Genomic DNA, 23,360 nt, shown 5'->3' with positions numbered 1-23,360 from the left:
AGTAGAATCAGGAATGCAAAAGAGGACATAACAGCAAACACCATGGAAGTCCAGGAAATCATCAGAGACTTCTTTGAGAACCTATATTCAAATAAATTTGAAAATCTTAAAGAAATGGACAGATTTCTAGATACATATGGTCATCCAAAACTGAACCAAGAGGAAATTATTCACCTGAATAGACCTATAACACAAAATGAAATTGAAGCAGCAATCAAGAGTCTCCCCAAAAAGAAAAGTCCAGGACCTGATGGATTCTATGCTGAATTCTATCAGACCTTTAAAGAAGAACTGATACCAACCCTCCTTAAACTGTTCCATGAAATAGAAAGGGAAGAAAAACTGCCAAACACATTTTATGAAGCCAGTATTACACTTATCCCAAAACCAGACAATGACACTTCCAAAAAGGAGAACTATAGGCCAATCTCCTTAATGAACATTGACGCAAAAATCCTGAACAAAATAATGGCAAACCGAATTCAACAACACATCAAAAATATTGTTCACTGTTCACCACGACCAAGTAGGCTTCATCCCAGGGATGCAGGGGTGGCTAAACATATGAAAAACAATAAATGCAATAAACCACATTAATAGAAGGAAAGACAAAAACCACTTGATCATCTCAATAGATGCAGAAAAAGCCTTTGATAAGATCCAACACCATTTCATGCTAAAAGCTCTAAAAAAGCTAGGTATAGAAGGAAAGAACCTCAACATTATAAAAGCTATATATGACAAGCCTACAGCCAGCATTATACTTAACAGAGAAAAACTGAAACCATTCCCTCTAAAATCAGGAACCAGACAAGGATACCCACTATCTCCACTCCTATTCAACATAGTACTGGAATTCCTAGCCAGAGCAATTAGGCAAGAAGAAGGAACAAAAGGAATACAAATAGGTAAAGAAACTGTCAAAATATCCCTATTTGCAGACGACATGATCCTATACCTTAAACAGCCAAAAAAACTATACTCAGAAGCTTCTAGACATCATCAATAGCTATAGCAAGGTAGCAGGATATAAAATCAACATAGAAAAATTATTAGCATTTCTATACACTAACAATGAGCAAACTGAAAAAGAATGTATGAAAACAATTCCATGTACAATAGGCTCAAACAAAATCAAATACCTAGGTGTAAACCTAACAAAAGATGTGAAAGACCTCTACAAGGAAAACTATAAACTTCTGAAGAAAGAGAGTGAAGAAGACTATAGAAAGTGGAGAGATCTCCCATGCTCATGTATTGGTAGAATCGACATAGTAAAAATGTCTATACTCCCAAAAGTAATCTACATGTTTAATGCAATTCCCATCAAAATTCCAATGACATTCATTAAAGAGATTGAAAAATCTACCCTTAAATTTATATGGAAACACAAGAGGCCATGAACAGCCAAGGCAACACTCAGTAAAAAGAACAATGCTGGAGGTATCACAATACCCAACTTCAAACTATACTACGAAGCAATAGCAATAAAAACAGCATGGTACTGGCACAAAAACAGATATGAAAACCAATGGAAAAGAATAAAGGACCCAGATATGCAGCCACACAACTATAATCAACTTATCTTTGACAAAGTCTCTAAAAGTATACAATGGAGAAAAGGCAGCCTCTTCAACAAAAACTGCTGAGAAAATTGGTTAACACTTGCAAAAAACTGAAACTAGATCCATGTTTATCACCCTATTCCAATATTAACTCAAAATGGATCAAGGATCTTAATATCAGACCCCAAACTCTAAAGTTAGTACAGGAAAGAGTAGGAAATACTTTGGAACTAATCAGTATAGGGAAGAACTTTCTCAGTGGAACCCCAGAACCACAGGAACTAAGAGATAGCATAGATAAATGCGACCTCATAAAATTAAAAAGCTTTGCTCAACAAAAGAAATGGTCTCTAAACTGAAGAGACCACCCACAGAGTGGGAGAAAATATTTGCCAGCTACACATCAGACAAAGGACTGATAACCAGAATATATAGGGAACTAAAAAAACTAAATTCTCCCAAAATTAATGAACCAATGAAGAAATGGGCAACTGAACTAAACAGAAGAAATTTCAAAAGAAGAAATTCAGATGGCCAAAAAACACATGAAATAGAAAGGGAAGGAAAACTGCTGAACACACTTTATGAAGCCAGTATTACACTTATCCCAAAACCAGACAAAGACACTTCCAAAAAGGAGAACCTATTAAGGTTCTCCTTATTGAACATTGACGCAAAAATCCTGAACAAAATAATGGCAAACCGAATTCAACAACACATCAAAAAGATTATTCACCACGACAAAGTAGGCTTCATCCCAGGGATGCAGGGGTGGTTCAACATACAAAAATCGATAAATGTAATAAATCACATTAACAGAAGCAAAGACAAAAAAACCACCTGATCATCTCTGTAGATGCAGAAAAAGCCTTTGATAAGATCCAACACCATTTCATGATAAAAGCTCTAAGAAAACTAGGAATAGAAGGAAAGTACCTCAACATTATAAAAGCTATATATGACAAACCTACAGGCAGCATTATACTTAACGGAGAAAAACTGAAACCATTCCCTCTAAAATCAGGAACCAGAAAAGGATGCCCCCTATCCCCACTCCTATTCAACATAGTACTGGGATTCCTAGCCAGAGCAATTAGGCAAGAAGAAGGAACAAAAGGAATACAAGTAGGTAAAGAAACTGTCAAAATATCCCTATTTGCAGATGACATGATCCTATACCTTAAACAGCCAAAAAACTATACTCAGAAGCTTCTAGACATCATCAATAGCTATAGCAAGGTAGCAGGATATAAAATCAACATAGAAAAATCATTAGCATTTCTATACACTAACAATGAGCAAACTGAAAAAGAATGTATGAAAACAATTCCATGTACAATAGGCTCAAACAAAATCAAATACCTAGGTGTAAACCTAACAAAAGATGTGAAAGACCTGTACAAGGAAAACCATACACTTGTGAAGAAAGAGATTAAGGAAGACTATAGAAAGTGGAGAGATCTCCCATGCTCATGGATTGGTAGAATCAACATAGTAAAAATGTCGATACTCCCCAAAGTAATCTACATGTTTAATGCAATTGCCACCAAAATTCCAATGACATTCATTAAAGAGATTGAAAAATCTACTGTTAAATTTATATGGAAACACAAGAGGCCACTAATAGCCAAGGCAATACTCAGTCAAAAGAACAATGCAGGAGGTATCACAATACCTGATTTCAAACTATATTACAAAGCAATAACAATAAAAACAGCATGGGACTGGCACAAAAACAGACATGAAGACCAGGGAACAGAATAGAGGACCCAGATATGAAGCCACAAAACTATAACCAACTTGTCTTTGACAAAGGAGCTAAAAATATATGATGGAGAAATAGCAGCCTCTTCAACAGAAACTGCTGGGAAAACTGGTTAGCAGTCTGCAAAAAACTGAAACTAGATCCATGTATATCACCCTATACCAAGATTAACTCAAAATGGATCAAGGATCTTCATATCAGACCACAAACTCTAAAGTTGATACAGGAAAGAGTAGGAAATACTCTGGAGTTAGTAGGTATAGGTAAGAACTTTCTCAATGAAACCCCAGCAGCACAGCAACTAAGAGATAGCATAGATAAATGGGACTTTATAAAATTAAAAAGCTTCTGCTCAACAAAAGAAATAGTCTCTAAACTGAAGAGAACACCCACAGAGTGGGAGAAAATATTTGCTAGCTACACATCACAAAGGACTGATAACCAGAATATGTAGGGAACTTAAAAAACTAAATTCTCCTAAAACTAATGAACGAATAAAGAAATGGGTAAGTGAACTAAACAGAACTTTCTCAAAAGAAGAAATTCAAATGGCCAGAAAACACATGAAAAAATGCTCACCATCTCTAGCAATAAAGGAAATGCAAATTAAAACCACACTAAGATTCCACCTCACCCCTGTTAGAATAGCCATCATTAGCAACACCACCAACAACAGGTGTTGGCAAGGATGTGGTGAAAAAGGAACCCTATTACACTGTTGGTGGGAATGTAAACTAGTACAACCACTCTGGAAAAAAATTTGGAGACTACTTAAAAAGCTAAACATTGATCTACCATATGATCCAGCAATACCACTCTTGGGGATATACCCAAAAGACTGTGACACAGGTTACTCCAGAGGCACCTGCACACCCATGTTTATTGCGGCACTATTCACAATAGCCAAGTTATGGAAACAGCCAAGATGCCCCACCACCGACAAATGGATTAAGAAAATGTGGTAACTATACAAAATGGAATTTTATGCAGCCATGAAGAAGAATGAAATGTTATCATTCACTGGTAAATGGATGGAATTGGAGAACATCATTCTGAGTGAGGTTAGCCTGGCCCAAAAGACCAAAAATCATATGTTCTCCTTCATATGTGGACATTAGATCAAGGGCAAACACAACAATGGGATTGGACTATGAGCACATGATAAAAGTGAGAGCACACAAGGGAGAGATGAGGATAGGTAAGACACCTAAAAAATTAGCTAGCATTTTTTGCCCTTAACACAGAGAAACTAAAGCAGATACCTTAAAAGTAACTGAGCCCAATAGGAAAAAGGGACCAGGAACTAGAGAAAAGGTGAGATCAAAAAGAATTAACCTAGTAGGTAACACACACACAGGAAATTAATGTGAGTCAACTCCCTGTATAGCTATCCTTATCTCAACCAGCAAAAACCCTTGTTCCTTCCTATTATGGCTATACTCTCTCTATAACAAAATTATAAATAAGGGCAAAAGAGTTTGTGCTGGGTATTGAGGGGGTGGGGGAGAGGGAGGGAGTGGAGTGAGTGGTAAGGGAGGGGGTGGGGGCAGGGCAGAGAAATGACCCAAGCCTTGTATGCACATATGAATAAGAAAAAAAAGAAAAAAAAAGAACTTGTTATTTCCAAGTTATACCCCAGCTGAACAGACAGAAATAACCAATTTTGCCAGAACAGAGAAATTAATTCAAGAAGAAGAGTTTAAATGACTAAAACCCTAAAATAACTAATTGACAACAGATGAGCAAATCTCAAAATAGAAGCATGAGAAATAAAAAAATGAGGGGAATATAACTCCTCAAAATATCAACAACCACACAACAAAGGATCTGATGGATAGTAAAAGGGGTGAAATCTCAGTCTCCAAGCTCAAAAGAATGATGATAAGAATGGCTAAGGAGATTAAAGAGGACATACAAAAACAATCAATGAAATCCAAGAGAATATCAATAAACCACTGTAAACCACTGAAAATGTCACAGAACCTACTAAATGAACTAAAAGATGATACAAACATCTGAATGAAGTTAAAGAAGATACAAAGAAAGAGATAAATGAAATAAGGAAGACAAGATGTGAAAAGGGGATTTTACAGAACTCTCCAAAAAAATAAGATGGAAAACCTGGAAATAAAAGTATGCTTAAGTCCATTTTTAAAAAATACAGTTGAAAACCACTCCAACAGTGGTTCCAGCAGACCGGAACAAGTGGAAGACCGAATTTCAAGACTTGAAGACAAAGGAGATATAGTAAGTAAAGATTGAAGACTCATGAAAGGATTGACAAATGGGAGTGCATAAAACTAAAAAGTTTCTGTACAGCAAAGAAAACAGCCTCCAGATTGAAGAGAAAGCCTTCAGAATGGAAGAAAATCCTTCCCAGCTATACATCTGACCAAGGGTTAATAACCAAAATACATAGGGAGCTCAAAAATTAAACTGCCAAAGAATCAATGACCCAATGAAAAAACTGGCAAATGAACTGAACAGAGATTTTTTTGAAAAGAAGTACAAATCCAAAAAAAAAAAAACCATGAAAAAATGTTCAACACTCCTGGCCATACCAGTAAGAGAAGAGGATCAGGAACTAGAGAAAAGGTCAGTTTGAGAAGAATCAACTTAGACTGTAACACATATGTAGGAATCTCAATGTATAGAGATCCTTATCTCAACTAGCAAAAATGCTTTGTCCTTCTTATTATTGTTTGTACTCTCTCTTCAACAAAATTAGAGGGCAGAACAGTTTCTGCCTGGAAGTGAGGGGGTAGCAGAGGAGGGGGAAGGGGCGGGGGGTAGGGGAGAGAAATGACCCAAACATTGTATGTACATATGAATAAACAAAAACAAAATAAAAATAAATAAAAATAAACAGATACAGTAAAAAAAAACACATTCCTGGCCATAAAGGAATTGTAAATCAAAACTACATTAAGACTCCATCTCACTCCTATTAAAAGGGTTATTATCAAGAACACAAACAACAACAAATGTTGGTGAGGATGCAACAAAAAAGGAACCCTCATACACTGTAAAACCACTACAGAAACTTGTACAGAAGTTTGTCAAAGACCTAAAATTAGAATTGCCTTATGATCCAGCAATACCACTCCTAGGCATTTATCTGAAGAAGTGTAAGTCAGGATACAATGAAGACACTTGCATACCCATATTATTGCATTATTATTCAAGCTGTGGAAACAGCTCAGATGCCCTATACTGATGAATGGATTAGGAAAATGTGATACATATATGCAACAGAATATTATTTGACCATAAAGAGGAAGGAAATTTTGTCATTTGTAGGTAAACGGATTGAACTGGAAAACATAATGTTAAGTGAAATAAGACAGGTTCAGAGAGATAAAGTTACATGTTTTGTTTCATGTGGAAAACATATTCAAATACAAATGCAAGCATTATCACATAGACATAATTCAGAACATATTTCCAAAAGTGGGACTGTTAGAGGAGACTAAGGAAAGAGAAGAAAAAGAATGATAAACAGTGAATAATATTGAAATACATCACATCTGTGTAGTAAAAAAGCACAAGGAAATGTACTAAAAACTGTTGAACAATACAGAATAGGGGAAAGGATAAGGAAGAGTAATAGAGGGAGTTTGATTGATTAAAGTACAGTATATTTACAGATAAAATACCAAGACAAACCCCCACTGAACAATGAACAGACACAAAAACAATGAAGGACAAGAAAGTAAAACAGATCATGTTGAGGGTAGAGAAGTAATAGAAGGAGAAGGTAAATGAAGAGGATAAGGGAGGGTGAATATCGTTGAAGTACCTTCTATACACATATGAACATGAACATTGAAACCTGTCAAAGTCATTTTGAGAAGGGAGTGAGAGAAGAGGGAGAGGATGAACCAAACCAGGATACAATATATGTACACATGGAGCACATATGGTCACAATCATGCCTCCTGTAGAACTATAGTATACTAGTAAAAACTAGTATACTATAAACAATAGATGTTAGCAAGAATACAAAGGAAAACAGCACATTTATACCCTGCTGGGAGTATGTAAATTTGTCCAGCTGCTATGGAAATCACTATGAAGTTTCCTCAAAAATCTAAAAATAGAATTTCTAGATTCAACTTCTAGATTCTAGTGGTATAGTGATCCAACTATAACACTTCTGGGTATATATCCAAAGAATCAACGTCATCTTACTATAGACACACCTGCATGCCCTTGTTTATCATAGCACCCATTCACAATAGCCAAGTTATGAAATCAGCCCAAGTGCCCATCAACAGATGAAAAGATAAAGAAAATGTGGTATATATACACAATTGAGTTTTATTCAGCAATAAAAAAGGATAAAATTAAATTAATTTCAGGAAAATGGGTGAAAGTAAAGATCATCAATATGATGGTTGGTAAAAGCCAGGCTCATGAAGACAGTATGGCATGTTTTATCTCACATGTGGAATCTAAGGGTGAAAGGACATGAAAGTAAAAGGGGAACTATTATGGATGTGGAAGGGAAAAAGGGGAGGGAGGAAAATATAGTGTAACAGAGGGGATAAGTAGGATCAAAGTGTATTATATGCATGTATGGAAATATCATATTAAAGCCTTCACTTTGTACAGTTAATGTGCACTAATCAAAAAGAACTAACATGTGGGATAACATCAAATTAAAATGCTCTGCACAAGCTGATTGGGAAGTCTTCACATCAAATGCGGGTATGCCCTCCAAAGGGATTAAGGTAGTTCTCCTGCGGTTTGTTGGTAGTTCTCTAGGCTTGTCGTAAAGACCTGAGCCTGGACCCACTCAGCTCTCTCTGGCATCCTATTTGGTGTGTAATCACTTGCTTCCAAGATGCTTCTGCCATTGCCATTCACCACGATGTTGACACAGTTGAGAAGCTAGAGCTTCTCACTAGAGCTGAGTTGATGCAAGTGCATGCTCCTGAGTTCAAAACTATGAGCTTAATAAACTTCCTTTTCTTCATAAGAAAAAATAAATAAAATAAAATAAAATGCTTTGCACAGCAAAGTAAACAACAGACTGCAGAGTAATGCTACAGAATGGTTCAAAATATTTGCCAGCCACTCATCTGACAGAGGATTCATGTACAAAATATATCAAGAACTCAAGAAAGCAAACACCAAAAGAACAAGTAATCTAATTTAAAAGTGTGAAAATAATCTGGACAGTTCTTACAAGAACAACACAACCAGGAATGCTGATGCATGCCCAGCGATAGGAAGGCTGAAGCAAGAGAATCAAAAGTTTGAACCTAGCCTAGGCTATATGGTGAGGTCATATCTCAAAACACACACACAAAAACTTTAGTTAAAAAGAAGTACAAATGACCAATAAATAGCCACTATCTCACCCTAGCAGAATAGATATTATCTAAATAAAAAAATAAATAAAACACTGGCAAGGATGTGGAGGGAAAGGAAGCCTTTTACATTGCTGGTGTGCATGTAAATGAGCACAGCTACTATGAAAATCTGTACAGAGTCTCTCTACCTAAAAATAAGAACTACCATATGATCCAGCTATACCACTCCCAGGTATATACCTGGAAGAATCAAAGTCAACATATACTGTGGCATTATTAACAATAGATAAATTATAGAATCAGCCTAGGTCCCCTTTAACTGATGAACTGATAAAATGTGGAATATACACAATGGAGTATTATTCAACTGAAAGGAAATACTAAATCATGTCACTGGCAGGAAAACAGATGGAAGTAGAGATCATACTGCTAAGCAAAATAAGCCACAAGCAGGGATACAACCACCACATATTTTCTCTTATATGTGTCAACTATAATTTAAAAAAGACAAACTGAAAGAAGTAAATAGACTACTAAGAAAGATTAAGGGAATGGATTATGGGGATTAGGAAGAGATGATATTAGGGGTCAAAGCACAATATGTGCATGAGTGGAAATGTCACAGTGAAACCATTAATGTGTACAATTAATATACATTAATGATTACAATTCAGGCTTGGCATGGAGGCTCACACATACCAGAACTACTCAGGAGTCATAGATAGTCCAAGGTCAGTCGCTAGCAAAAAGCATGAAACCCTATCTGAAAAGTAACCTAACACAAAAATAACCGATATAAAATATGTATACATATATTTTACATATAAAGAAAAAATTTTAAAGTGCATTGTCACTAGTGTAAATAAGTTAATGTGCTTTTTCAATGTATTTGAGCCTTTTGCATTGCTTTCTTTTTTTATTCCAGATGAATGATTTCAAACTTGAGATTACCTGCCTCAGATTTCTGAGTAGTTTGGATTGCAAGCATGGGCCACCACACTTGGCTTGTATTAAATTCTTGATATTAGAGTAAATACACCTTAAGCTAGAAAGAAAGTATGATGAAAAAAACAGAGAAAGAAAAAACAACATGGTGATGACATTCTATTCCAATCCTGTTGTATGACAAATTACTGCTTCAGGATCTTGTTTTCTGCTTACTCAGGCATATTCCCCAGGGCAAAGATTATCCTAAATGTAATCAAATAGGAGCAGAAATCCCTCTAGAAACTTTCTCTTTATACACTTAGTCCCTGAATTAATTATTTACATACAGTAGCTCAGGTCTCATAGCATCCAAGAAATGAAATCTCAGGAGAACCTAACAACCAACAAATTCTCCTCCTGAATTCTGGCTAATCCTGCCACTCCATCCACTAAGTCCTTGACCCTTTCAAGAGAACTTGCATCTCTCTGACAGAGGTGTCAACTTTCCTATTGCTGGCTACCAGACCTCTTTCATCTTCAGCCTCAGGTAAATAAGTGGGAGCTCAGGTTATGCTTGATCAAATAGGCTAAAATCTTTTTCCCTCTAGTGAATTCAACAAAGAATTCTAAAGGAAATTTTCTCATTTACCCAATGGCAGGGGCTTGTCTAGGTAATGAGAAGTAAAAACATAGGACTGAAATTGAAGTTTGAATAATGAATCTTCTTAAACCTAATTACAAAGTCCTTTCCTGCATCAACACATTAGTTTTCAGATTCAAGAAATGATTGATACTAAAAAGACAGATGTTTCTGGAAGTTGATAACCAAGTAAATGGCAAGAGCTTAAAAACAAGAGTCAAGTTAGCAGTCTGCAAAAAACTGAAACTAGATCCATGTTTATCACCCTATACCAATATTAACTCAAAATGGATCAAGGATCTTAATATCAGATCCCAAACTCTAAAGTTGGTACAGGAAAGAGTAGGAAATACTCTGGAATTAATAGGCATAGGCAAGAACTTTCTCAATGGAACCCAAGCAGCTCAGCAAATAAGAGATAGCATAGATAAATGGGACTTCATAAAACTAAAAAGCTTCTGCTCAACAAAAGAAATGGTCTCTAAACTGAAGAGACCACCCACAGAGTGGGAGAAGATATTTGCCAGCTACACATCAGACAAAGGACTGGTAACCAGAATATATAGGGAACTCAAAAAACTAAACTCTCCCCAAATCAATAAAGCAATAAAGGAATGGGCAACTGAACTAAACAGAAGAAATTTCAAAAGAAGAAATTCAAATGGCCAAAAACCACATGAAAAAATCCTCACCATCTCTAGCAATAAAGGAAATGCAAATTAAAACCACACTAAGATTCCACCTCACCCCGGTTAGAATAGCCATCATTAGCAACACCACCAACAACAGGTGTTGGTGAGGATGCAGGGAAAAAGGAACCTTCTAACACCGTTGGTGGGAATGTAAACTAGTATAACCACTCTGGAAAAAAATTTGGAAGCTACTTAAAAATCTAAACATTGATCTACCATATGATCCAGCAATACCACTCTTGGGGATATACCCAAAAAAATGTGACACAGGTTACTCCAGAGGCACCTGCACACCCATGTTTATTGTGGCACTATTCACAATAGCCAAGTTATGGAAACAGCCAAGATGCCCCACCACTGATGAATGGATTAAGAAAATGTGGTATCTATACACAATGGAATTTTATGCAGCCATGAAGAAGAACGAAATGTTATCATTAGCAGGTAAATGGATGGAATTGGAGAACATCATTCTGAGTGAGGTTAGCCTGGCCCAAAAGACCAAAAATCGTATGTCCTCCCTCATATGCGGACATTAGATCAAGGGCAAACACAACAAGGTGATTGGATTTTGATCACATGATAAAGCGAGAGCACACAAGGGAGGTGTGAGGATAGGTAAGACACCCAAAAAAACTAGGTAGCATTTGTTGCCCTCAACTCAGAGAAACTAAAGCAGATACTTTAACCAACTGAGGCCAATAGGAGAAGGGGACCAGGAACTAGTGAAAAGGTTAGTTTAAGAAGAATTAACTTAGAAGGTAACATACATGTACAGGAAAGCAAAGAGAGTCAACTCCCTGTATAGCTATTCTTATCTCAACTAGCAAAAACCCTTGGTCCTTCCTATTATTGCTTATACTCTCTCTTCAACAAAATTAGAGATAAGGGCGAAATAGTTTCTACCAGGTAGTGAGGGATAAGGTGGTGTAAGGGAGGGAGCTGGGTGGGGTTAAGGGAGAGGGGAGCAATGACCCAAACATTGTATGCACATTTGAATAAAATACAAAAAAAAAAACCAAGAGTCAAAGAGTAATAATCATCGAAGTACATACTTAGCCTTTAGTTAGCAGTATTACACTAGGTGTCACATGAAAATCAGCAAAAAAATAGGATAGGAAATTCCCATAATTCCATATCTTACATGGATATGGATATGTCTAGAGACAAATGGCTAGAATTTTAATCAAATCCAGAATGTTGTATATAATATTGGAGGAAAAATAGAAAGAAGCTTCTATAATAAGTGAAAGAATCATCATTTTCAAGTTAATTAAAGCAGTGATGACTGTAAATGAGATTTAGAGAAGTAGATAAAAATCAGTCTGAACTGAGCATTTATGTGGTGCAATAGTTGAAGGAGGAATTCAGTTGACACTATGGAAGGAAATTATAAATTCCAGTGTGAGTAACCCCAGAACTTAGCTATTCGTTTATGCATGTATTAAATAGCTGCTGTAGCCAAAGCAAGGATGGGGGAGGCGAGAGAATTCAAAGATCATGAGAAGATAATATTAACTCCAATTAGATCATTGCATGATGTACATACGTATTGAATTATTACAGAGTGCAATATAAATATGTAAAACTTTAAAATAGTGACAAATTTTGAAACAATTTAAAAGGAAACAAGCATGTGTAAAACTCCTAAAGTGTTTAGAAAACATAAAGGAAGGCCAGAGAGTGAGTGTAGTGGTGGAAGAATACAAAATAGACTATGAAAGAAAAAGAAGATATCATGGGAAGTTTAACAGAGGAAAGGATGCTTGCTCCAAGTATTACAGGAGAAGCAGTCCTTCAATAAGTTAGTATAGGAGGAAAAGAGATAAACTGCATGTGCAAAGGAACTAGGCTGGAGTGTGTGCTTTTAAATGTGTTTGGAGCAAATGGTGAAGAAGGTGAGATTGTGGGAGAGGAAGCATGGGATGACATAGAGGCCAAAGCAGAGATGGGTCTGGGTGCCTGCTGTGTGTTGGTGTTTTAAGGGTTCCTGTGGACTTTAAAACAGAGAACGGTGGAATGAGGATTGAGTTTTCTGAAGATTACTCAGGCAGGTTGGCATGAGCATTGGGTCAGTTTGGGTGCCTCTGGAAGCAGAATGATCTCAGATTGACATTGTGGCAGCTAAGGGGATCCAGGAAGATATCTAGATCATACCTGAATAGGAAAATATATAGCTCATACCTTAATTTCATGGAGTTCTTAGTGTGATTTTCAAAAATTGATAACCCAGCTAAAATCAAATTGTTTTCAAAAGTGTTGTTACAAGGAGAAAGTTCTTTAAAAAAATAGCTCTAGCAATACTACTTCTAGGGATATATCTGAAGGAATGCGACTCAGGTTACTTATTACAAAGGCACCTACACACCCATGTTTATTGCAGCACTATTCACAATAGCCAAACTATGGAAACAGCCAAGATGCCCCACTACCAATGAATGGATTAAGAAAATGTGGTATTTATACACAATAGAATTTTACTCAGCCACAAAGAAGAATGAAATTTTGTCACTCACAAGTAAATGGATGGAACTAGAGAACATCATCTTAAGCTAAGTTAGCCAGGCTCAGAAGGCCAAAAATCACATGTTCTCCCTCATATGTGGATTATAGACCTACAACAAATGCAATAGAATTATTGGACACAGACACATTATTATTATTATTATTATTATTATTATTATTATTATTGACACACTAAGGGGAGAACACAGAAGGGACGAATAGGGAAAAGGAAGGAAACCTAGTACTTGAAAGTGTTTGATGTGCCCACTGTTGAGGAGTGAATAAAGTAATCTTAAACTGGCAGAGGCCGCTATGGGAAGGGACCAGGAAGTAGTGAAGAGGTCTGGTAGAGATAAACCAATGTGGGTTGTAATACACATGTGCAGGGAAGCAATGCTAGGAATCTCTCTATATAGCTATCTTTATCTCAAACTAGCAAAAGTGCTATGTCTTCCTTATTATCTCTTATGTTTCTCTTCAAAGAAATTGGAGAAGACAGTAGAATAGGTGGGGAGTGGGGGGAAGGGAGCAGGGGGCAAAGGGGAGAGGTGGCCCAAACAATGTATACACATATGAATAAATGTATAAACAATAAAAAATAACCTACACAGAATGAGGGATTTTTGAGCCTAGACGATGCTTCCCCCAAAAATAAATAAATAACTTTCTTTGTCTGGCTTACTTTACTTAAAACTATGGCATCCAGGTTCATCCACATTGCAACAAATGACAGGATCTCTGACTTTTATATCTCACTGTGTATGTATACCACATTTCTTTGTCCATTCTTCTGTGAGTAAATACCTTGCTTAATTCCATATCTTGTGTATTGTGAACAACGCTTCAAAAACATGGGAGTGCAGATGTCTCTTCAACATACTGATTTCATTTCCTTCGGACAAATATCCAATAATGGGATTGCTTGATCATACCACAGTTTTAATTATTTGAGGAAACATCATACTCTTTTGTCAAGGTTGAACCAACTTACATTTCCACCAAGAGTACAAGGAGTCCATTTTTCTCCAATTCTTTAGCAATATTTGTGTTCTTTGGCTTTTTTATACTAGGCATTTCAACAACAGTGAGATAATAGACAAATACATGATTTCCCTCAAATTTGGAATCTAAAAGTAGAAAGTAGAATGGTGGTTACCAGATGCTGGGAAGTTGTAGAGTATGAGTTGGAGAGATGGTGGTCAAAGAATCCTAAATTACAGCTAGAAAGGAAGACAAACCTCAAAAGATTGATAGTGGATTATTGAAAAATGCACAGTATATGTTAAATGTTCTTACCACAAAAAGGATAATTGTCAGAGGTAATACATGCTTATAAGCTAAATTTCACCATTCTACAATGTACATTTATTTAAAATGCCATGTTATTCAGGACAAACATATAAAAATGTATCTGTTAGCTTAAAATAAACAAATAAATTTGAAAATATACAATGTTTATCAAAAATTGACTATTCCATAGTTTTTTTGATGTAATTTCCTATAGGAAATGCATCAGAGCATAATTCCAGCTTCCAAATGTGAACTCATGCAAGGAATGATATTATGTCCATGAAACAACATTTCTGCAAGAAAACCAAGATCTTTAAAAGACTCATCTATACCACATCTCTGAACTCCAATGCAATCCCCCTCTCAAACACTCCAGTGTATCCATATCAAAACCAACTTTAGGGGTTAGGGATATAGCCCAGTTGTACAGTGCTTGTCCAGGAAACCTGAGACCCTGGGATAGAGTCATAGCACAAAAAGCTTATTTTTTAAAAAAGAAAAAGAAGCTTATTCAATGTTTTTAAAATAGCAAACAAAGCAAAAGTCAGATGAAGTTTGAGAGTCCAGAAAGCATGGCTTTTTAGATTTCATGGTATGAACTGCATGTTCGTTAACAAAATCAGCAAGTTAGTTATTCTCATAATTTTCCTTTTGTTTTACTTTGATGATCAAAGAAAACTTCCAGAATTTATCTCAGTTAAATCCTCCCCACCAATATCAAATAAGAGAGAAATTGCTTGCTTTGTATCTTCACAGATTTGCATTTCTTTTTTGAGGCAGTGGAATGAAAGGGTCAGGAGTCTGGGCCTGAGGTTAAGTTCTGGCTTTATCATGGAATAATTCTGTTTTGTTTCCCTCCAATCTTCCTGTGCTTCAGTTTCCACTGCACTTACTATATGTATTTACCATTCTTTAACAGCAATTTATTGAGTGCAGATAGTGTGTCAATTGTAATAACCCTTTGACTACAGATGAAGAAATGGAGGCTCAGATGAAAACTAAATAATTGATACGAGGCTCCTAAGCACTAATGTGGAAGCAGTATTTGGACTATGGCAACAAAACCTCCCTTGCCACATTCATTCCTGCATGTTTTTAAGGTGTATCATGGTGTTTGTTTGTTTGTATGCTATTATTTATGAATTCAGTTTGAGAACGAAGAAATCATTGATTTCAGCGTGCTTTCTATTCCTACACATAGTATTGGGACATTTCATTCTCTCCAAAGCCTGAGAGCTGAACCTGATTTCTTGCATTTTAGTGCAAGAACACTGAGTCCCATAGTGCTGACAATCCTTGTCCTAAATCCTCAGGTTGCTGCATCTGGCTGATAGAGCATGGACCCAGAGATATTTACTCTAGACATAAACCCTACACCTATCACTCTATTTCAGAAACCTCACCCGTATACATGGAGCTCTCACCCTACAACATCCAAACCTCATTTTCCAAATCATGCTACTTTGTGTATGGTTAGGATTCACCTACTTTTGCTACTGCTAAACAAAAGCTCACAAACTATTTCTTTCCTCTAGGTTTCCTCTTATTTTAGCACCATACTTAGTGAATATTTAATCCAGGATTCTGCTTTGTCTCCTTTTCAAACTTTGCATATTTATCCCTTATATCTGGTTACATACTGTTTTTGATGATCAAGACTTTTACACGACAAAAACCATTTCAAAGTTGATTCAAAATACTCTTCTGTAATATCTGTGAATCTAAAGAATTAAAAGTGTTGAAATGCAAGGTGCTCAATCCTAGTGGCTTGACAATATGGTGCTGAAATGCTGTTCTAAAATTCACTTGCTTGAGTAACAAAGATTTTATTTAGTGATGACTGTTACCAAACTATTCTTTTTGCCCACTGCTTTGTTATGCCAATTCCTAAAGTGATGAGTTTTACAAAAAAAAAAAAAGTTTATACATAAGGGGATCAATCTTAGAGTGGAAAGGCTGCTCCAAGACTCAAATTTACCTTCCAAGTGATAGGATTTAGGGGTATTTATAGAATGCAGAAACAGGGTAATCTGAAGTGTGGGAAAAGTTAATCAGATGTAAGGAGAGGAGAAGTAATATGTGGTGTCTACAAGCATAAATAATCATCATGGCTCTTTAAAGCACATGTATTTAGAAAATAATGGGGTTACTATGCTCTCAGAGTAGAGTGTTTAGCCTTCTGATATCAAAAAGTCATACACTGGACACTTGTGAAGACCTAAGTGAAGGGTTTGGTGACCTCAACCAGTTTGAGCCAGACAAAGTTATCTCCAGATCCCTAAAAATGGCTTAAAACTGTCACTGCCAAGGTAGCCATCAGAGGTGTTATGCATATTAAAGCCACCTGTGGTCTACTACCCTAGGTTTACCTAAACAACTGCTAAATTCAGTGATGAAAGAAAGCAACTACAAGCAGAGGAAACTAGAGGGTTTATTCAAGTTTTCCTGGAGTTTTCTCTGTGGTTTTTAAACTTTAACTGGGTAGAGAGAATGGCTCAGGCTTCTTACAAGGGAAAACATTTGTTAGTTTCATTATGAAGATATGATTACAGTTATATTCATTCCTTGTCTACTTTTATTTCAAACAGAAAGAAAAGTAATATCATTTATAGCATCTTACAAAATATAACTCATAGTTTTTTCAATGTATATGCAATTACATTTCTAAGCTCATGATATATGTTCTTGAAATTAATTCATGCATATCATTCCTATTTGTGGGATAAAATGCTCACTCTTCAAAGTGTAGAATACATGAAATTATTTCCTATGTACTCATACTTTTATGTTGTATAGTGAAAGATTTTTTTAATGAGATGAAAAAGATAGAATAAAGGAAAAGAGAGAAATAATATAATGAAGATGATACATTACTTTGTTTGGGTTGCCATGAAAAACTACCAGGCTACATTGTGTTAAAGAAACAAGGAATTTATTTTCTCACAGATCTAGGGAGGTTGAAAGTCCTTAATCAAGTTTCTATTAGGGTTCAGTTTCTGGTGAGGGCTCTTTTATCAGATTCGGAATATCTTCAAGGTCCCATTTAACATCAGTTATTTCCTTCTAAGGATACTGTTACTGGATCCAAGACTGTCTGCTTGCAGCTCAAAAATACTACTCAGTAGAAGAGAGTTGGTGGGAAGAAGATCAGATTTATCTGATCTGGTGCCCTGGTAAGATGGGTGAGAGTTATTGTCCCCAAAGCAAAGACCATCTTAGGGAACTAAGGTTTGCAAAGTGGCTTTTATGGGTTGGAAAAGAGGGCATTTGGGTAATAGAAATGAAGGGTGTAGGCTGACCCATACCTCCAGGCTTCCTAACAATCTCTGCAATTTAGGAAATGTTCTCCTTTCTTTTCTGCCAGAATATTCTAGTGAGAAGAAGTGAATGATGTCTCCTAGAACAGCCCCAATAATTCATTAAACAAACAATATTTTCCTAAAAGTTAAATATTATTTCACTTTTGGGTAAAGAACAGAATTAGGAAGTACTTATTCCACACTTATATGTTATCTGAAGACTATCAGATAGTCCATGTTCTGAGAAACTAAAGCAAGATGGCTGATGAGGAGTTTCTAGGATGAGGGTCTTTCTAGTTCCATATCCTGGAATAGCTGACTCCAGCAATTAGTGTCTCAGTCACTCAAAAAAAGATTTTTTTCAAATTTACAATACTAGACAAAGGAGAAAAACAAAAATAAATAAATAACTTTACAAGGGCAAATTTACCAAGTAGAGCTGATCCAGAATAGGATGGCACAAAACACAATAACTTAGCCATTATTTGCTTTTACATAACTACTCAATACTTAGCATACAATAATGTAATAGGTAAAATCAATTTCCAAGTTGTGTCAGACTAATATTCATGTGGAAATCTGTAGGATAGCACTGTGGGCAATGACATACAATCATAACAATAACACTATCGCCAGTTACTGACCCTGATCACTGTTAAAGAATGTTATCTGGCAGCAAACATCATTTGTTAGAGCAATCTTAGCATTTAAGCATGGAAGATAAAAAGTACTTCTGCAGAAAATTATGTTAAATAAAATCCACAAAATGTTTATTCTCTCAGAAGTGTTAAGAAGCAAAGACATTCTCAAAACAAAGTTATGTTAACTTAATGAATCAATCAATCAGTTTTCTAAAAGGAAATATACATAGTTTAGATGTATGTGTTTAAATGGAAGAAGTATAAAACTGCTATGACTGGCATTGACAGATAATTATGTGACCTAAGTGTTCAAAGGAAGAGGAAAAAAAGTAAATTTTCTATATAAAGGAAACCACTTAGATTAAATACTCCAAGGAAAAAATGAGAAAACTGATATAAGAATTATGCAATGACTTTGGTTGCTTTTAGTGTCAGTCAAACTATTGAAGTCTCTAGCTTTAATCACTGAACCTAGACCTTCAGTTAAAGGATTGTCTTATGGATGGTTAACCTTGATTGTCAGTTTGATTGGATTGTGAAACACCTAGGAGATGGGTAAAGTACACCTCTGGGTGTGTCTGCAAGAACTCTGACCTAGTGAATAATTTGATTCATTGATGGATTCAGAATTTGAATAGACTATAAGGCCTACAGTCATATCACCCTGAACTCACTCAATCTCATCTGAATAGACTAAAGGGAGGTGATGGAATTGTGAAAGGTGGGACCTGGATGGAGGAAGTAGGTCACTGCAGGCATGTCTTTGGGGCTATATCTTACCCTGTCCCCTTCCTGTTATTATTCTGCTCTGCTTCCTGTTCACCATAATGTAAGCTGTTCTGCCATACCCTCCATGCCATAATGGATTAAAATCACTTGAACTGTAAGCAAAATTAATTTTTTTCTCAATTAAGTTGTTTTGTCAAGTATTTTGTCACAGCAATGAGAAAAGTAACAAACACATAAAATTTATATCCAGGGTGGGGTGGTAGCTGTGATTAATCCTGACAATGTGATTCTTAAGCCTTTGGAACTGGTTTGTAGGAGGAATTTCAAAGACTTTAAGAGATGCAGGTCAGAGACACAGAGCTTAACTGGTGCTTCTGGTGGAAACTTACTTGACTAGAATGCTGATAGGAATGTGGAGAGTAAAGACTCTGCTCGGGAGATTTCAGATGGGCATGAGGTCTCAATTAGAAATTGGATGGGTAGGCATTTGTGATATATTCTGGAAAAATAATTCGTCTACATTTTTTTCATGCCCTAAGACATTGTGGGAAACTGAGTTTAAACATGATGGACTAAATCTGGTGTAGGAAATCTCAAGGCATCCTAGAAGTCAGACTGTGATATGGCTATTGCCAGCTGCTTTTAGTCAGGCTATAATAAGAGTTGGGAGCAAAAAACAGAGCAGAAAGATTTTTAAAAAAAAGACAAACTTCCAGTTTGATCAGAAAAACTCTTGTAAAGTTGTAGCTAAAGACGTTATGGTTTCTGAAAAGAGTAACTCCACTAAAAGGATATCAAGCGGCTGGTGGAGTGGCTCAAGTGCCTGCCTAACAAGTGTGGGCCCCAGAATTCAAACGACAGTACAGCCAAAAAAAAAAGCCAGGTGTCATAGCTCAAGGTGTAGGCCTTGAGTTCAAGCCCCAGTGCTGCAAAAAAAGAAAAAAGAAAAGAAATCAAGCACTTTGCACTGGGACAATAGGAAAGATTCTTTGAGGCCATCTCAGGAACTTGCCAGATGCCATACACTGAAGACTCAAGGGTTTGAAAGGGGAAACTCATTGGAAAGACTTTCCCTTGAGGAGAGAGTGCCTCCAGGGCACCCTGTTCGCACATGGCTGCCTAGGAAGTTATTCCTCCAGGACTTGTCTCATCATGCTCACCTGCACAAGCACTCAGAAGCTGCTGCAGCTGTAATCCAAGGGGTCCTAGATACTGCGTGAGCTGTTGGCAAGTATTGGAATCACCCACATGCTGTTGATTTTATAGGCATGCAGAATGCATGAGAAGCCAGGTAACATTGGCAAGGTCAGGATCCCTGTAGGCAGCCCTTGAGGGTGATTCTCAAAGATCCTAAAATTCCAAAGGAAGTTGGAAGAGTCAGAATGTGGAAGGTCTGAGGAAGAAAGCCACTGGCATGGCTCTCTCAAAAGAGAGGTCATGAGCCTGCAACAAAAGGGCCATAGGAGTGAAGCTGCCCAGCCCTAGGGAGCTCACATGAGGACACCATGTTTGGCATCATGGCTGCTAAACATGAAGTTGTAGGAATTAACATTTGTCCCTTGGGTTTTAGTCTTGCTTTGGTTCAACCTCTGCTTTCTACACTCCTTTGGGAATGGGAATGTCTATTCTGTGCCATTGTAAGTGGAAAGGATATAAATTATTTTCAATTTTTTTCAGACTCACAGCTAAGCATCACTTGAGTTTTAGAGGAGGCTTTGAACTTCAGCTTCTAAACAATGTTGAAACTCTTAAGACACTGGGAATTTATAGAATTGTAAGTGAAATGGGCTCATCAAAAAAGGACAAATACTGCCTCATACTAATTATATGGGTATTTAGATTAGTAAAAGTCATATACACAGACAGTATAATGGGGACTGCCAGGATCTGGTGGAAGAAAAGGGCTGGGAGTTATAATGTAATACATACATTTTGAGAATGAAAAGATTCTAGAGCTCTATGAGTGAGTATCATGGTTTCATAGCAATATGAATGTATGAATACCACCAAACTATATAATTGTAAGGTAGTAAATTTTATCTATTGTGTATTTTACAATAATAAAAATGGGAAAAAATAGAGATAGAAGTGTATAAAATAAACTCCACTTGACTCCCACTTCCTGCAAGAAAAAGTTCACAGGCTATGTAGCTACATCAACATGCTTAACATCTAACTTGATATCCTTCACATAACTGGACTGAAAGAAAATATTAGGCGTTTTCTTTAAAAAATTTTTCTTAAAAACAAGTGCCAAATCTGTACAAAGACATATGTAAAGTACTAGATTATTTATGATATAACATCTACTTTTAGTAGACTAGAAAACAAGTAGTGATATGAGAGAGAAAAAGTCAGAGAGGGAGAAGACAGAGAGAAAAAGACAGAGACAAAGATAGAGATAAAGACAGAGATATTTTCAAATGATAAATGCACATTTTATTTGAGTGGGTTGTAAAGAGAATTTCTCAAGTCTGCATTACTGTTGTTCTAACCCTACTTCAATGTAACCTGGAAAGGAAAAGTGGAAAGAATTATACAAAGTTAGAACCACTTACTGAGAACTTTTTATAAAATTACTGGGATCACAACACCAATATAATTGAATGTTTCAGGATACGGTCATGAGGTTATAGAAAAGCACAGGCCATGTTTACCATCAAAATTCTCTCTCTCTCTTTGTCCCCCCACCCCTTCCAGGGTTATGAAAGAAGAAAATGTGAGTTTTCCCAACACATTTATATTATTGATCTTCTCAGAGTATCCATGGCTAGAGATTCCCTTATTTGGAGTGGTCCTGGTCTCCTACACCCTTATCCTGTTGGGGAACAGCTCCATTATTCTTCTTTCTGTAGTAGAACCCAGACTCCAGACCCCCATGTACTTCTTCCTGGACAACCTCTCTGTGCTGGACCTCTGTGTCACCTGCACCATTGTGCCACAGCTGCTGACCACCCTCTGGAGCCTAGAGAAGACCATTGCTTCCTGGGGCTGCATCACACAGGCCTATCTTTTCCACTGGACCAGCTGCACTGAATGTGCCTTGCTGGCTGTGATGGCCTTTGATCGCTATGTGGCAATCTGCCATCCCCTCAGGTACACTCTCATAATGCATGCCTGGGCATGTGTGTGGCTGGCAGCTGTGTCCTGGTCCAGTGGCCTGGCCAATTCTCTGCTCCAATCCACACTCACCCTCCGACTTTCATTCTGTGGGAGGCACACCCTTGATCACTTCTTCTGTGAGGTGCCTGCTTTGATCAAGCTGGCCTGTGGTGACACAACTGTTAATGACCTCTCCCTGGCCTTGGGAGCCATCCCTTTTGGAATGGTGGCTCCCCTGCTTGTGCTCATCTCCTACACCTTCATTGTAAGGGCTGTGATAAAGTTACCTTCAGCTGAGGGAAGGCAGAAGGCACTCAGCACCTGCAGCTCCCACTTGGTGGTTGTCACTATGTACTTTGGGCCAGGTATCTACATATATCTACAACCTCCATCCAAAAGCTCTCAGGCCAAGTTCATGTCCTTCTTCTACTGCATCATCACCCCACTTCTCAATCCACTCATCTACACCCTGAGAAACAAGGATATGAAGGCAGCATGGAAGAGAATCTTGTAACCCCAGGGTGGGGGGAATTCTTTCAAAGCCAGATGATCTCTTCCTTCTAGAAAAATCATGTGCACACATCAGCTCATGCTGGTAGGTCAGCTTTTGCAAATGGTGTCCATTAGATCCTGGGACAGAGTTCACAGCTCTCAAAGTCAATCACCCTGGTGACTGGAGAAATAAAGCCATTTTGCTTTTTCTCAACCCTTCTCAAATGTTTTTCTCTCCATATATACAATGAGCAGCATGGTCCATACATATATAGGACAATGAAAAACACTATCTTTTCAAATCCTTTCCTATAATGCCTCCAGATCCCTTCCAAAGAATTTTGCTGAGAAACTTTGGTACAGATCTTAATAAGACTTTTGAAGAAGAGTTACAT

General features: G+C 37.0%; 1 protein-coding gene across 1 annotated transcript; it reads left to right on the top strand.

Moving 5' to 3' along the window:
* Positions 1 to 22,075: 22,075 nt before the first annotated feature.
* On the top strand, positions 22,076 to 22,987 carry LOC109679157 (olfactory receptor 2B11-like). The gene has a single exon (XM_020154467.2). The coding sequence runs from the start codon at positions 22,076 to 22,078 to the stop codon at positions 22,985 to 22,987; it is 912 nt and encodes a 303-aa protein (XP_020010056.2).
* The last annotated feature ends 373 nt before the right edge of the window (positions 22,988 to 23,360 follow it).

Source organism: Castor canadensis, chromosome 15, assembly GCF_047511655.1.
Source record: "Castor canadensis chromosome 15, mCasCan1.hap1v2, whole genome shotgun sequence".
NCBI lineage: Eukaryota > Metazoa > Chordata > Mammalia > Rodentia > Castoridae > Castor > Castor canadensis.
This window is presented reverse-complemented; position numbering and strand designations above follow the sequence as displayed.